At 51.2% G+C, this 14503-nt stretch overlaps 4 protein-coding genes across 4 annotated transcripts; 3 read left to right on the top strand and 1 right to left on the bottom strand.

The window, feature by feature from the left end:
• Nucleotides 1-2142: 2142 nt before the first annotated feature.
• Nucleotides 2143-2991, top strand: N7468_004779 (uncharacterized protein; the record flags this gene model as incomplete). Its single annotated transcript, XM_058474076.1, is given in 4 exon segments — nt 2143-2308; nt 2329-2578; nt 2670-2805; nt 2824-2991. 4 exon segments carry the CDS (start codon nt 2143-2145, stop codon nt 2989-2991), a joined length of 720 nt encoding a protein of 239 aa, XP_058333079.1.
• A 4305-nt stretch (nt 2992-7296) lies between these two features.
• N7468_004778 (Zn(II)2Cys6 transcription factor) lies at nt 7297-9303 on the top strand (the record flags this gene model as incomplete). The annotated part of the gene is made up of 3 exons (XM_058474075.1): nt 7297-7796; nt 7861-7949; nt 8084-9303. The coding sequence occupies 3 exons, from the start codon at nt 7297-7299 to the stop codon at nt 9301-9303; spliced, it is 1809 nt and encodes a 602-aa protein (XP_058333078.1).
• A 953-nt stretch (nt 9304-10256) lies between these two features.
• Nucleotides 10257-10955, bottom strand: N7468_004777 (uncharacterized protein; the record flags this gene model as incomplete). Its single annotated transcript, XM_058474074.1, has 1 exon — nt 10257-10955. The coding sequence occupies one exon, from the start codon at nt 10953-10955 to the stop codon at nt 10257-10259; it is 699 nt and encodes a 232-aa protein (XP_058333077.1).
• A 1778-nt stretch (nt 10956-12733) lies between these two features.
• On the top strand, nt 12734-13839 carry N7468_004776 (HpcH/HpaI aldolase family protein; the record flags this gene model as incomplete). The annotated part of the gene is made up of 5 exons (XM_058474073.1): nt 12734-12801; nt 12871-12991; nt 13058-13186; nt 13252-13594; nt 13685-13839. 5 exons carry the CDS (start codon nt 12734-12736, stop codon nt 13837-13839), a joined length of 816 nt encoding a protein of 271 aa, XP_058333076.1.
• Between the last annotated feature and the right edge of the window lie 664 nt (nt 13840-14503).

Below are 14503 nucleotides of genomic sequence, written 5' to 3'. Positions count from 1 at the left end.
TAGAGGAATAGGAACTTGATTCAGCCAATCCATTTGCTTCCAGGCCATGTCTGTTAATATGAGAGGTATTTGCTCCAGCCGTGAAGAGGGTTAATATGTCAACGTCCCACCCTCTCATCGCTGCAAGTAGCAACGCAGTTTTTTGGTTCTGAACGGCAATAGAGACATCTGCTTCTTTCTCGATAAAGAGCTTGACAATCCGGAAATTTCCCGTCTCTGTAACAATAATTAATACAGCCTCTCCGTCCCGATCCGCAATAGACCCATCTGATCCTGCATTGAGAAGGGCTTTAGCGATATTAAGGTACCCTCTCTAAGCTGCATGTATCAACACAAGAGTGCCCATGTATGCCATCAGAAAAAAAAAGAAAAAGAAAAAGAAAAAGAAAAAGAAAAAAAGACTTATCTGCACCGTTTCGAGGCAGGAGCTCAGTGACACTTTAAGTCACTGACTGCCAAAAGCAACAAATGACTGGGATAGGTTTATCATCATCTCTGGAAATTGATCTGAAACACGCCGCGCACAGGAAGAGCATACATCGTTTTGTTGTATCTGTGTCCGGCAACAACAATGGCGAGTAGATAATTATCGGCCCAGTCCACTACCCACGAACCAGAGTTCTCTGGATATTCTCCCCAAGGCGTTAGACGTACGTTTGCTTAGTACGATGACGAGGCGCTTACCTCTAGCCATTTCCAGTGCCCAATACGTCTTCCAACCCGGAGCCTGGTAAGAATAGCCCGCACAGGGAAGAAGGAGCATCTAACCCTGTCTTGTTTGTAAGGTTTAACACAACCTCCAGCTCATTATTTGGAGGCTGAAGGGAATTTGAGTTAAGCCAAAAGCCGCCAAAGGCGGTACATAGGGTTTCCAAGTGCAAATTGCTGGCTTCAATAGAACCCAATCTATCCGAGAGGAAGAATGGGATACTGCCTGTTGAGGAATCGATTGTAATCACGTAGATTCCTTGCTGCACCTTGCTGGAATGCCAGATCATATTTGAGAGCTGTGCTATCAACCGGCCCAGAACCAAACATAGCGTCGGCCTCTGTATGACCGGACATGGCTGTATTAGAAGGGACTTCAAAGACCCTGTCACTTGAGCTATAGGTACTATCTTCACCAGCCCCGTCTTCCTCGGTGGATGAAGTGTAGTGATAACAAAGCACTTCTCGCCCGGTTTGATAGAGCCCCCTATAGTGGGACATCCGTTCGGAAGCATGGTCCACGTTCGCGATACAAATCCTTATCTCTGAAAGCCCCGAGGACTCATTGAGCTCCCCTATAGCGTAGTTTCCATATTGAATGAGACCTGAGTCTTGTAGGCATAGACACAAAGTCCCGCTCGGAGAGTTCACCATGTCTTTCAATCAATCTCAATATGTTCTCGGTGACTATCTCCTTGCCGCAGCTTACAACTGCAGCAGAGTGAGATAAAGCCCACCGCGGACCGATCATCAAACAAAGCAACGCCGTACAGGGACTGCTTTCTGACCCTCGCAAAAAATTCGGATTCACTGGCTCGAAGAAGTGGCTCGGTTATTCGTGGATAGATTGAGCAATTCCCCGCAGGTTCCCCTTCAAACTCCCAGGTTCTCTGCTAACCGACAGCTGCCTTCTTCGCCTTCGCATCCAAACCATCCCAAGAAGCTGCCTTGGCAGGCTGTGTATCCTGATTCGATATTCGATCCAAAAGGACCATCGCTCAAAGCTGAATTCACATGGCTATATCTCGGAAGGCTTTGCCTGCGACGAGAGACCTCCCAGCCTCTTAGGACAAATGAAGCGGGGGCAAGGGAGGCGCCGAGCTAAGCGTCTTGTACAGCTCATCACATTCCAGTAGCGCTGTTAGGGCGAATGGCAGGGATCCTCTGCACGGCCCTTCATCATCACCTACTCGTCTTCGATGCTGAGAAACAGACAGAACATACAGAGCTTTGAAGATCCGATTGACCTGGGAACAGACAGCATTCCTGCTCTACGAGATTTTCCCCACCAATATTGGGCAAACAGCGACCGGTAAGCAGTATATTTTGGACCTCGGGAATACCTCCCAGTCATACGTAATCTAGCCCCTGGAGGGAACAAAGATGGGACCTTGGTGGCCTAGTAAGTGTATTTAAAGGGGTGGTTAGCGGTGCATGAGATGCACCAAGTTCAACTCGCCTCAGTCCGAGACTTTCTGGATCTCATTACCTACCGAGGAAAATGTCCGCCTTACCAAAGCCGATCTTATCAATGCTCTGGGAAGAATATCATCCTGGAATTGTACCCTGCCGATCCCCGCTATTGATGTACGCGGACGGGGTTGCTTGTCTCTACCGAAGATTGGGATGACAAGCAGACACTCGAGCAACTTGTTCAGTCTTCCTTTCGGAGGATGACCGACACTCCCGATGCTCTTCCCTTTCTGATGGCACTCAATATTTATGACTTTGGAAAGACCGGAAGATTCAAGTTCGCCAGGGCCGACTCTCTGCAAGAACATCTCACTCTCAGCGTCGGCAGCCGTACCAAGCGTCTACGCATCTTCCACCTCTCATACTCTCTTAAAATGTCCCAAATTAGCAGAGACATGTATGGCAGGGATTGGCCCTTGGCCCCGACCACATCCTTCCATCCGCCTCTGTCCGGCTAAATAATGTCTCAGCCCAATCTTGCTCACCAGGCTCCCTCGAAGAAACGGCTTGAACACTCTCACTGCTGATGCCTACAACCGAACTACGCTGTCAGCGCTGGATCCGGAAGTCCTGCGCAAAGACAGGAGCCAACATCGACCTGGGGGCGAACCATCTGCCTCCCACGTCGCGTGATGTCGCCAGCGTTTCCTTACTTGGGGCCGGCAGCTGCTGGAGTTGCGCGACGAATACGACCGAATAGAAACCGACAACGCTGCGCCAGTGGATCCTGAACCAGCGCAATCCCAACCAACTGTATGCTTTTTGGATCGCCGTGATCGCCTTGTCTCTTTGGTCGGATCCAGTCGGTGACGGACATTCTCCAGGTCATGCACTCTTGTGGACATCTAACCCGTTAACCGCTACCTACCCCTGCAGTTATTGGGATCTGGCCCATGGCCGTGGAGCCGTGGAGGTTGTGGATCATTCTTTTCCATTCTTTCCTATTCCTTTTCACCTTTTTTATTACGTATTTTTGTGCGGGCCAGAGACTGAGTTGGAAGGTATTCTGCGGCCTCATTCTGTCAGACCACACGATGACACCCTCCCGTATAAAAGTACTGCGTAGCCGACGACCAGCCGACGGTCCTGATTAGCGTGTTTTACATCGTTCTCCGTTCTCCATTTTCAGGACTTTTCGATCGATCCGTCCTGCCCGTAGTGGAGCACCGGTGCACTTAGCCTCCGAGAGAACCCCAAGTCATGAACCAACGGACGGTAGCTGAACAAGGCTTAGGCAGCGAAGACGGGGGAATCATGCGAACGATCATAGGACGGGCTCTAGAACACCTGGGCGCAAGGCCTTTCTCGATTCTCCCAAGGCCGCATCCACATTACGCCCCGGGGCAACCGAAGGCCCCAACTCCACCAGGAGGGCCCCCGGTTCTGACCTACTGTTTGGGGTTGCTCTCGTTGCTTTTTCCCAGGTTGACTTTGGATGTCCACCTAGCTGTTTTGGGCCTTTCCTCGCCCCCGCCTTTTCCTAAACGGGCTAAATCACGTCCATACGACGAATCAGCGGCTGGCAGGAGTGGAGGTCAAAGATCTCAGCTTCTGCACGTCGTCCAATGCAGTCTTGATCTTCGGGAGATATTCGGGACTGATGGGAGTGACGAGGTTCGGCTCACCTTCTCGATGCGTGCACGAAGGTCATGTGGATCTTCATCCACTTTTCTTTTACCATGCAATCCGCAACAAGCGCCAGGTACGGCTAAGCCCCGATATTTAGGAAATCGATGGTGGAAAGCCTTCATAGTCGTCTGTGCTTGCTCTGAAAAATTTTTTGATACCCATCTCCACTGCTCTAGCATCATTATGCTCCTGTGCGACCGGTAAACCCTGCACTTTGCGTACCACTAGATTTCGGTTGCAGCCGGTGGTTCATCTCCACTGGGCGGGACTAACCTTCCTCTAGAAAGACCCGCCAAACAAAGAGAAATTGGGACATGGGAAATGCGACCGGAAGGGCAAGGGACATCCGAGGCGTAAGGGATTTTACAAAAAAAGGCGGACGCATGTCATTCCTCTTAGCCCCTTTCAGGGATGTGCACGCGGGGTACGGAGGACAAAGAAGGGTGGCCTGTAGAAGGGCATCGGCCTTGTCGAAGGTTGCAGGGCAGTGATTGGCCCCATCCGCGGTTCCTAGTGTCAGATCATGATATTGCAGGCCGATCGTCGAAACCAGAAATTGCTTTAATTTGACCCAGCCCCGTCGATTTGCATAACTCGTGTTGGGGGGGAAGCACAGCACATAGTGGCCCCCGGAGGAGTTGCCGGTACCTGAGCCCAGAAGGCGACTAGCAGAGCTCGACAGGCAACTACATCCCACTAGCGAGGGGATCGCTGCTGAAAACCCTGGCCTCCTCTTTGGCGACCCAACCAAAACAAAAGCCCAAAGCTGAAAGGTCCGAGTTCAAAAGCCTAAAGGCGAAAGGTCCCGGCTACGGAGTCCCGATTCCCCCTTTTTAGGGTCCCTTTCTGGGTTATACGAGAAGGGGGGAGGAGAGAGACAGAGGGTGGTCAGTGAGCGACATGGATCATCCACTCGCTACCGGAGAAACCTTCGCCTGCTACGGAGTAAGTAACAGTCCATTACCCTGTTTGTCGCCCGGCAGATGCTCCGAGGGCCTTGCGCTGCAAGTGCTATAGGGCGCTCGCCACTTCCCCCTTTTGGGGCAGCTTGTTGGAACCACACCACATATCACGGCCCAAGCTGTCGGGCGAAAAAGGCGTCGATTACCTTTTATAGCCGCTCATTACGGAGTAGAATTCGACTCAATCTAAAGCCACTACGGCAGATGGAGACCCTGGGAATTTCCGACACCGTAGGATGTGATGCAGCGTAAAAAAAAAAAAGTAAATAAATTCAAGGGGTCTAGAAGTCTTCGGCTCTCACGGGAAGGAAGCGGTCAGGTGAGGATCATTTCCTCTTTTCTTGCCTTTCCCCCTCTTTTCTCCCCATAACGATGGATTCGCTCGAGTGACAGGCTGCCTGTCTGGGGTGCACCTAGGTGCACGTAGTTAAAAGACCTGGTGCATCACCTAAGTGGAGCCCCCGCAGGAATACGTACCCCCTTCGGAACCCTGTCGATTCCCTGCAGCGGATGTCTGTGCTGGGTAGTACGACTCCAGGAAACCAAAAAAAAGGAAAGAAAAATAGGTAACCAACTGATCTGGCCCACTTTCTCTTTTACCCCAGATTGTCGGTGTTGTGCTCAAAAAGGGTGACCTTGCGTAACGACCGAGTTGCAATGCTGACCGATCCTTTGGGATTGGCTGCTCACCACACGCGCCTGGGCCTGGTCATGGGATTGGTCTTCCCCAAATTTCCGAGGCGTTCAGGTTTCCAATGGGCTTGATGGGGTGGAAAGAGAACCCGTAACGAGGCGGGAAGAGCTGGATCTCCAAGCCGCCTCGTGTGAAACCTGATGTTTATCCTTTCGCCCCCAGACCGAATGCCAGAGTCGTATTAGTGTAAGGTGGGGGGCGGGGGGGCATGTGCGGCGCTTGCCTACAGGTTTTCGAGAACTCGAGGCTTTCGAAAAGGGGAAAGAGAAATTTTCTTTTTTTATTTTTATTTTTTATTTTTTTTTGTCGCTGGACGCAGGGAGGTCCAGATGGCCCTCTGCAACTAAAATCCGAGCCAAAAGAATGGCCGACTAATTATGAGATGTAATGGGTATTATAATCGACCGGGCGTACTGTGGATATAGCCCTGGCTCGTGCGAGACCATCGCGTGTATGAACTGTCCCTTGCACTATCCCGGATGCAGTTGTCGTGGCTGGTTGTTGCCTGCCTCCATATAGAAGCATGCCACAGCTCGGCTCGTTTAAGTTCCTGATCCTAGTAACACGCCTTGGAAAAAGAAACCAAAAAAAAAGGAAAGAAAAGGGAAACCTCTAAACTGCCGAGTATCACTAGTTGACCTGAGAGGCACATTCTCATCGAACTATGGAAGAGGCAAAACTCTAAGCTACCAATGGCCGTGAGACGGGAATAATGCCATCTCGTGCTACTATTACCCTAATGGTCGCATAAGGATTCAGTCTCGCCTAACCCCGATTGAGGGCACTGCCATAGCCTCCTTTTTGTCTTCTCTATTCTCCTTCCACATTCTCCGACTACCGACCCAGTGTCTTTCGAACGGAGTATCCGCCACCCAGTAGAAGTTCCCTTTTTGCGCATCGGGGAGCTCCGACAACTTATTTGCACGGAGACCGGTTTTCACCTGCCTACTTTGGCGGGAGAGACATCGTCATCTGGTCCGATGCGAGATCGTCCCGCGAGTACGAATTAGGGTTCACGGTCGATCCAGTACCTCCGCGGATCATGCCAGTGGGCCAGCCCCATGGGAAGCGAAAGAAAAAATTGCTTTTTCTTTTCATGTTCCCCATTTTTCTCCTCGCTTCTTCACTGCAAATCAGGGCGTCTGATTCAACATGCTTGGCAGCCTCCCCCGCAATGCAAAGTTTAACCTTTCTAACGAGTTTTGTCGAACATTCGTATGACCTCAGACGTGGACTCGCGGCCTGTGGTTCCGATTCAATTTACTATTTTGAGCCCGTGCTGGGCACGGGTTCTGCTTGGGGTTCCCCAGATCCCCCGGTCTATTTTACGTACATGCGTTTGGCAAATTAGATAAATCCAGGGCCCTAAAATAAATAAAAGAGAAAAAAAAAGAACAAAATGACTAAATGGATCGAGGCATTTCGAGCGCTGGGTGTTCAGGCGGATCCCATTCGCTAGACGCCTGTAACCCCTAAATTGCCCAAATCCTCAATGCGGCAATACAGCTTTTCATTTCTGGGGTTCTCATTACATATTGAATTCTGTGGGCGTTTTCACACCTGGACATATGCGCTTTACCTTATATAACTTCCCTTCTGACCCCCCTCTCTGGCCGTACTTTTCTCCCCTCTTTCTCCCTGTCCTTTTTCCCCTCTCGTCCCCGCCCGGGACCATTACCACGTTTCCCTCGCCTAACTCCTTCCGGCCCCGTTATTTAGTCCCCCCCCCCCCTCGCTTCCGTACTAGAAAGAGGAAAAGAAAAACACACTTTTTAAGTAAAGTCTTGGAGGCTCACCTACGGGTGCCCACCCGCGGACAACCCATGTTCAATGTTGTCCATGCAGAATTCTCCATTACTCGGACACCGCGTTTTAAACGGATCGGGTCTGCAGGACGAGGGTTGCGCCGGAAACCCCTCATCCTCCGGAATCAACCTGCGAGCGAGCACCTCCAGCACCAGCACCGGAGCCAGCCCTGATGATACCTCCACCGAATCCCCCGACTGGCCGGGCGCCGACCGTTCTCCAGACGGGAAGGACTATCCCAACATGATGTTCGACCCCTCACAATTCGACCCGGAGATCGACATCCCCCCCAAGGTCGAGGAACTGGAGGAGGAGGATTTGCGACATATCAAGGCGTCGGATGTGGGGGTCGAACACCAGGAAAATCCGGGTGCTCCCGTCGCTGTTCCACGGAAACGTGGTCGTCCACGCAAGCACCCGCTGCCGTCGCCGGGGGGTCAGGCCAAGGTCACCAAGGGCCGGTCCAAGACTGGCTGTATAACCTGTCGCCGCCGCAAGAAGAAGTGCGACGAGCACAAGCCTGCGTAAGTGGTCCCGGGCGCGAACATCGCATTCTCGGAACTCCCGACTAACACTGCGCGCGTACAGCTGTCTCAACTGCCAGAAGAATGCGGTCGTGTGTGAGGGATATCCGCCCAAGGAGATTTGGAAGAGCGGACGACAGAAGATGGCTGATGGTACGCATTTCAATCCTGACGGGGATCGCAGTCTCCTCGGCTCCCCCGGTTCCCCCCATGCAGGGGGAAAAGAAATAGGGTCTTCCCCCCCCCCCGGAAAAGGACCCCCAGGCTGACCACCCGTGTGCTCTTAGTTGTCCGAACCCAGTCGTCCCTGACAGCTGTACCGCGAAGCCTCCCATTTCTCATTGACGGGATTGAAACGGAGATTGATCGGCGTTTCCTCGACCATTTTGTATACGGCTTTAGTCGCGTCTTAACGCTCATCAACGATGATTCCAACCCATTTAAGGAGATTCTGCTGCCCATGGCGACGCAACATCGAGGATTGATGCATTCGCTCATGTGCCTGTCGGGATCCCACCTCTCCGGCCTGGATCCAGAGCCGCAGCTGAAGGAGCGAAAATACTACCACTTCCACCGTGCGATTCAGGATCTGAAGGACAACATCACGGCCTCGTCGTCGTCCGCGTCGGCGGCGCAAGGTACGGAAGATGAGGAACAGAAGTTACTAGTCGAGGACCCGATTATCGCGTCGACAATCGCATTGAGTTTGAATACGATCTGCGAAGGTGAAACAAACGGCGAGTACAGGCCTCACATGGACGCAGCGCGATACCTCCTTGTTTCACAACAGCCCCGCAACGAGAAGTTCCGCCAATTTATCGTTGAGTTTTTCCAGTACCACGATGTCTCCAACGCGCTCACCTCCTTGGACCGTCGCCCGGCTCTGCTCCAAAGCGGCATGCACTTGCCGGATTTCGTGCCTGGCGCCCGGGCGGGCATGTTCGTCGGCGTCTTCGACGGACTGTTCAACTATATCTCCCAGATCACACAACTCCGTGATCGCATCCGCGAGCGCTTCAATTCCGGCTACGAGCCCGCTGTGGACTACCAGACCCTGAGTGAAGCCGTTCAAGTTGACACCGCGATCCGGAACTGGAAGACGTCGCACGAGCCGGAGACCTCAAACTGGTGCTTGGCCCAGCTCTACCGCCAGACCACCTGGGTGTATTTATACCGCACGATCCGGCCCTCGCGCCCGAGCGACAAGATCGCCCAAGTAGTCGATGACGGCCTGGCATACCTGGACCGCCTCCCCGAGGACGCCGGGGCCTATAGTATCGTGCTGATGCCACTCTTCCTGCTGGGCTGCTCGGCGTTCAACACCCATCAACGAGAGCGCATCCAGCGCGGCTTCGACTCGCTGAAGGCGTATTCCAACCTGCGCAACATCGAGCCGGCTTTCAAGGTTGTTTCACGCGTGTGGGAGGTCATGGATACGAAGATGGAAGACAGTTGGGACTGGGAGAAGATTATCCACGACATGAACATGGACTTTCTGATCACCTAAGTCCTTGGTGTTTTTCTACTGTTTTTGATACCCACTTTTCTTTCCCCTTTCTCCTCTCAAACTTTCTTCTCTTCCCTTTCTCTCTCTTACTCGAACCCTTGACCCTCTATATCTCGTTGTCCCTTTTACTCGGTCAACAGGGGAGAAAGCGGGTCCGATTTACCCCCTTTTTTATCTTACCCTGGAGGCCCTGATCTTTCCTTTCTCTGTTATTTCTGAATGTCCGACATTGACTATGATGATCATTACCCTTGGAGGCTTGTACTATGTGGCGTTCTGTTTTACTTTTCTGGAAGCATCTGCATTAGGCGGGAGGGGATGGCTTTGACTTGTTTTCACTGGCGCGTACAAATGGTGTCGCAGTAAGGAGGTTCGAGAGTGAGCCCGAGCAAACCGAAACAAAAGAGGAACTTCTAAAAGAGAAGCTGCAGCTAAAATCAAGGTCCAATCACGATCTTTCTCCCCTGCTAGCAAGGCCTGTACATTCCGATTCATGTCTGGCTACATGTCCAAAGTCTGAAAATGGGAATACGAATTTTCCTGCGGCCTGACAGCCTGGGCTCGATTCCGATCAGCTCTGTCGAGAACGAAACCGGTTGTGGAGGGCAAGATGACGACAGATGGCGTTTGGGGGCTTATGCGGGTTGGTGGTGGTTCCAAGGTTTGCCTGGGCGGGTTTTTTTGTGCCTGGTTTGGCTCTGTATATATCCATTTTATGCCTGTATGTATTGCAATCGGGTCTGCTGTGAAATACTATTTGTGGTTTGGTACCTGTCGCATGCTTGATGGTGGGGAGTCGATCTGTGGATGGCTGTCACAATATGAGTGTTGGGGGAAGTCGCTGTATCATATGTGCTAGGGCTAGTCCGGAGGGAACAGGCTTATTGCCCGGTTCGGATTCAACGTTGAGTTGTATTGTTCTCGCTTCTGCCCATTATTCTATCTTCAGAGTGTCATGATCTTCTTAGTGGGCTCGGGGCAATGCGTCCAAAGACATTATCCTGCAGTTCGTCGTCGCTGTGTCGACTGACTGCATCGAGCACATCAATCCTCCAGCCTCGCGGCTCCATTCCTCTGAGAAAATTAAGAAGCGGCGTATCCTGGTAAACCTGAACAATGATCTCCTCAAGCGAAGGAATAGCCTTCAGACGGCCATCAAAGGACAACAGCGACTCGGTGATATAACTCGGATTCACAGGAACCAGCGGCGCCAACTGCAATCTTATCACAAAATCCGTGCTTTTCGGACACATAATAAGGGTCTTGAGATTAGGACACTGTCTCTGCAGCCTGGAAAGCAGCTGCACGCAGTTCTCGTCCAGTTTCGCATCATCGCCCAGATTGCGGAAGATAGGATGACAGATCTGAACACTTTCAATAAAGCGGCCATTGCGGGGCCCGATTTGATCTGGGAATCTGGCAATCTCCCCCGCCATCACCCTATTCAGAGCAAGTAAGGCGAACCGGTTTTCGCCATATAGGAATGGCAGAGCCTCGCGGTGGATCCGTCGGCTTGTACAGAGCAGATTGGGTATGATGCCGCGGGCTGTACATTTACCATACTGCAGGCCAATGGTTTCTTGCCGTACGAGGGCGTGTCTATATACTTGATTGCGTATCTCGCCGGGCAGGCTTAGGAACTGCGTTGGCATGTCGTCTGGTGAATGTGGGGAAGTGGGTCATGGATCCACGGACTCTGTAGCCATCGGGGTTATACTTTGACGGTGATGCGACTTAAGTTTGAGACCCCTCTGCTTACCGCCTGTTTCTGCCTGTTTCCGCCTGATGAAGTGGTCATTGGAATCATAGTAACTTGGGAGAGCGTATGTGATACTTATCCTGGGTTGTAGCACTGCCAGAAATATGCCTTCTCCCGAAATTATTACTCAAAACTGACTATCTCATGATGACTCTGGGGTTCTTCGTGCGGGTAGTATCTTTGGCAGAAACGGGCAGTTCAATAAAATGGTCATAGACTTAAAGCGCAGTGTGTCACGTGAGAGGTATGTGTCTGGGGTCCTTGTGTTTACAAGGACTGCCTATCTTCAATAACCAATGCTTCAGCATTCCTTCAGAACTTTGCGCAATTATCCACGTGCGGAGAGATATGAGAAAAGAGATTCCCATAAGCAAAGACTAAACTGGCGGCAGCCAAGTCTGATGAAGGACACGTGCAAATGTTTCTCCCACGACCTAGTCCTTTATCTCCATGTCCAAGCCTCCACAGCGTAAGCTGAATTGCCATAGTAGGCTTGGTGTTTCCCGCGGTCCTTGGAATTGGTAATACTATAGGACCGTGGGCCTTATGGGCTATTCAGAGGGCTAATCCTCGCTTGCTCCCATACTGATAATCACTCAGTTAAGCCATTTGAATGTGTCCATTATATATGCCACGTATGCTGGTGTGCCCCTCAGGGAATGGGCCGTGAATGTCCGCTAGTCTTCGCTATTATATCGTGTGGAATGACTCATTACAGAAATATGAGACAATCAGGTCTTCCAACGCAGGCTAGAAGACCTGTAATACCTTCAAAATCCACTGCCCCAAGATGAGGAGAGTCTTGTGGTACTTGAAGACTTCGGTAATGGCTTTGACGAGAATGAGGTCATGACTTACGCCTGGTGTCATGATGGCGATCTCTCTCAAGTGACTTTGGAAGGCGACCGTGGAGTAGCATTTTGATGTTGGGATCTTGGAGACCCTTTTGTTCCATACAATTATTGAACTTTCTGACAGAATACTAATTGATGTTCCATGAAGAATGAATATGTCAATGTAGATATCATCAAAGCCCGGAGAGCACGAGCACCGGATTTTGGGTTCCTCACCATCCGTATTGGGACAGAAATGCACTCATTCAAGTTATCAAGGACTTGGTAGTTCTCGGTCTATAATTTCCTCTTGACCAGCTCAGATGTCGTGCGTCTAGAAAGCTGGCTCTTCTGCCGAGTAACTCGCCCTTGACTGGCTTCTCCTGGTATCTTGAACCAGAAATATGTACATCACAATGAGAGGAACATAGTCCTAGTTTGAGTGGGGGAGAGAGCACCTGATCAAATATTCCTCGTTCAGTTTGGAGGAAAAATCATGCAACGGCATGCTATGGGCTATACAAGTATTTGAGATCTCGGGTGTGATGGGTGGCGTTTCAAGCTGATGATACCGTGTCTTCGCTATGACTTGAAACTGAATGCTTCCGGGTATAGGCATGTGGTTCAGTCAAAAGACGGAGGAAATCATCCTTCAAGACTGTTCATGAGTTACGAAACTTCAAGTTTGCTGGAGATGGCAATCCATGGAGAACCCGGACTTCCTCCGACCCCCACATTCCGTGACCGAGCTCGGTCTTACTTGTACCGAGGGGACCCGCCCCGCGGACTCCCCTCTGGGAGATGCGACTTGTCTTTCTTCTTCGCCTATACAGCAAAAATGGCTTTCAATACCGCGATTAAATCAAGCCTCAATGGGCCTTCTGTTGCCTACGGTTTCTGGCTCACGTATGCCATCCTGCTCCGGCGATAGGCCCATTGTATCATCCTTGAAAGCTGACCGTTTTCACAATGTAGTTTTCCAAGTGCAGCTCTAGCGAAGTCAATCCTCCACGGCGATTCAGGCTCATCAACGAAATTCAGCTGGGTTCTCGTGGATGCCGAGCACGGACTGATCTCCGATCATCATTACTATGAGGTGAGCGAAGATACTGACCCTTGACCAATGAGGACTAGCTATGAGCAGCTAGCTGATGAGCTTCAGCTCAACAACGCCATTGGCTCTGAGAACGTAAGCCCTATCATTCGTGTTCCTTGCGCAGAGGAATGGATGATCAAGCGGGCGCTGGATGCTGGTGCCCACGGGATCATGACTCCCATGTGCCACTCAGAGGTCAGTAATCGCTATGAGTATAGGTATAGGAGCTATTCCCAGACTGACCATGATCGCGGGGGTAGGTTGATGCCGCCAATATTGTCAAGTGGACCAAGTATCCTCCCCGCGGTACTCGAGGTTATGGACCGATGTTCGCTCCTCACGCTTTCCCAGGTCTAAATGCCGGGCCAGCCTATGATGAGGGCACTGAAGGCGGCATCACGATTGCTGTGCAGATTGAGTCAAAATCGGGCGTCGAGAATGTGGAGAAGATTGCTGCTGTTCCTGGCATTGATGTTCTCTTCATTGGACCCTTTGATCTCGCTAAGCAGACCAACGTGGTTCATGGAGGAGAAGAGCATGAAGGATATATCAAGCGCATTCTGCATGCTGCTCATAACGCTGGCAAGAAGGCTGCTATTTTCTGTATGCGTTCCCCTCCCTTGCTGGCTAACTTTTTCTACCCGACCAGTCAGGAAACGATCTCGATAGGCTAACTGGCATGAACCCCGATAGGCTCCAACGGCAATGATGCCAACAGACGCACCCAGCAGGGCTTTGATATGATCTCAGTCAACACCGACGTTGGCGTTATCCGCACGGCTATGCTCAACGAGCTGAAGACCGCTAATGGCGAGGCGGTCGAGGGCGGTCCTCGCAAGGGGTATTAAAGAGTTGTGGTGTGCATTGATGTCCATATGTATGAGACTCTGAATGCAATGTTCTAACCATATATGGAGCGTGATCACGTACCCCACATACCTTATTTTTGCTTTTTATTTCTTCTTTTCTCCGACCGTTAGTATCCAGGCATGACGATCTATGCGTATAGACCAAAGCGCAGAAAGACGTACAGCCAACATACAGCACGTATCTCTGATATCCAGTAGTCTTCTACTAGTAGAGCTAGGGGGGACTCTGGAGTTGTAACCCAAAAGGGGCAACTGTAGAATCTCCTCGCTTAGAGCACCGGAACCTCTTTAACCAAGGCCCGCTACCCCACTGAAGCACGTGTGCCCGTCATATCAGCCAATCATATCCCTCAGATCGTTTCCCTTACTGTCAACTGCGGAGCTCAGGCCGTTAGCTCGTGCTTTCGTTTTCGTTTTCGTTACGATCCTGAAGGCTAATCGGTGTTGCTTTCGATAAGACGTTGCAATCTCAGAGCAGGGGTTGGACATACCTTTTACTTTATCCTAACATCACTCTACTCCAGGCCGTCCTCATAGGTCCCACCGCCCAGAAATCTAGGCCTTGTTTTGGCATCGTCCGTCACATCCCGAGTTCCCAAATGGAGTGCCTAGCTAGAAGATAGTTCACGGCAAGCTCCGCTTG

Source organism: Penicillium chermesinum (assembly GCF_028974085.1).
Source record: "Penicillium chermesinum strain IBT 19713 chromosome Unknown utg000003l:1.0-5111272.0:1.0-5115320.0, whole genome shotgun sequence".
NCBI classification, from domain to species: domain Eukaryota; kingdom Fungi; phylum Ascomycota; class Eurotiomycetes; order Eurotiales; family Aspergillaceae; genus Penicillium; species Penicillium chermesinum.
This window is presented reverse-complemented; position numbering and strand designations above follow the sequence as displayed.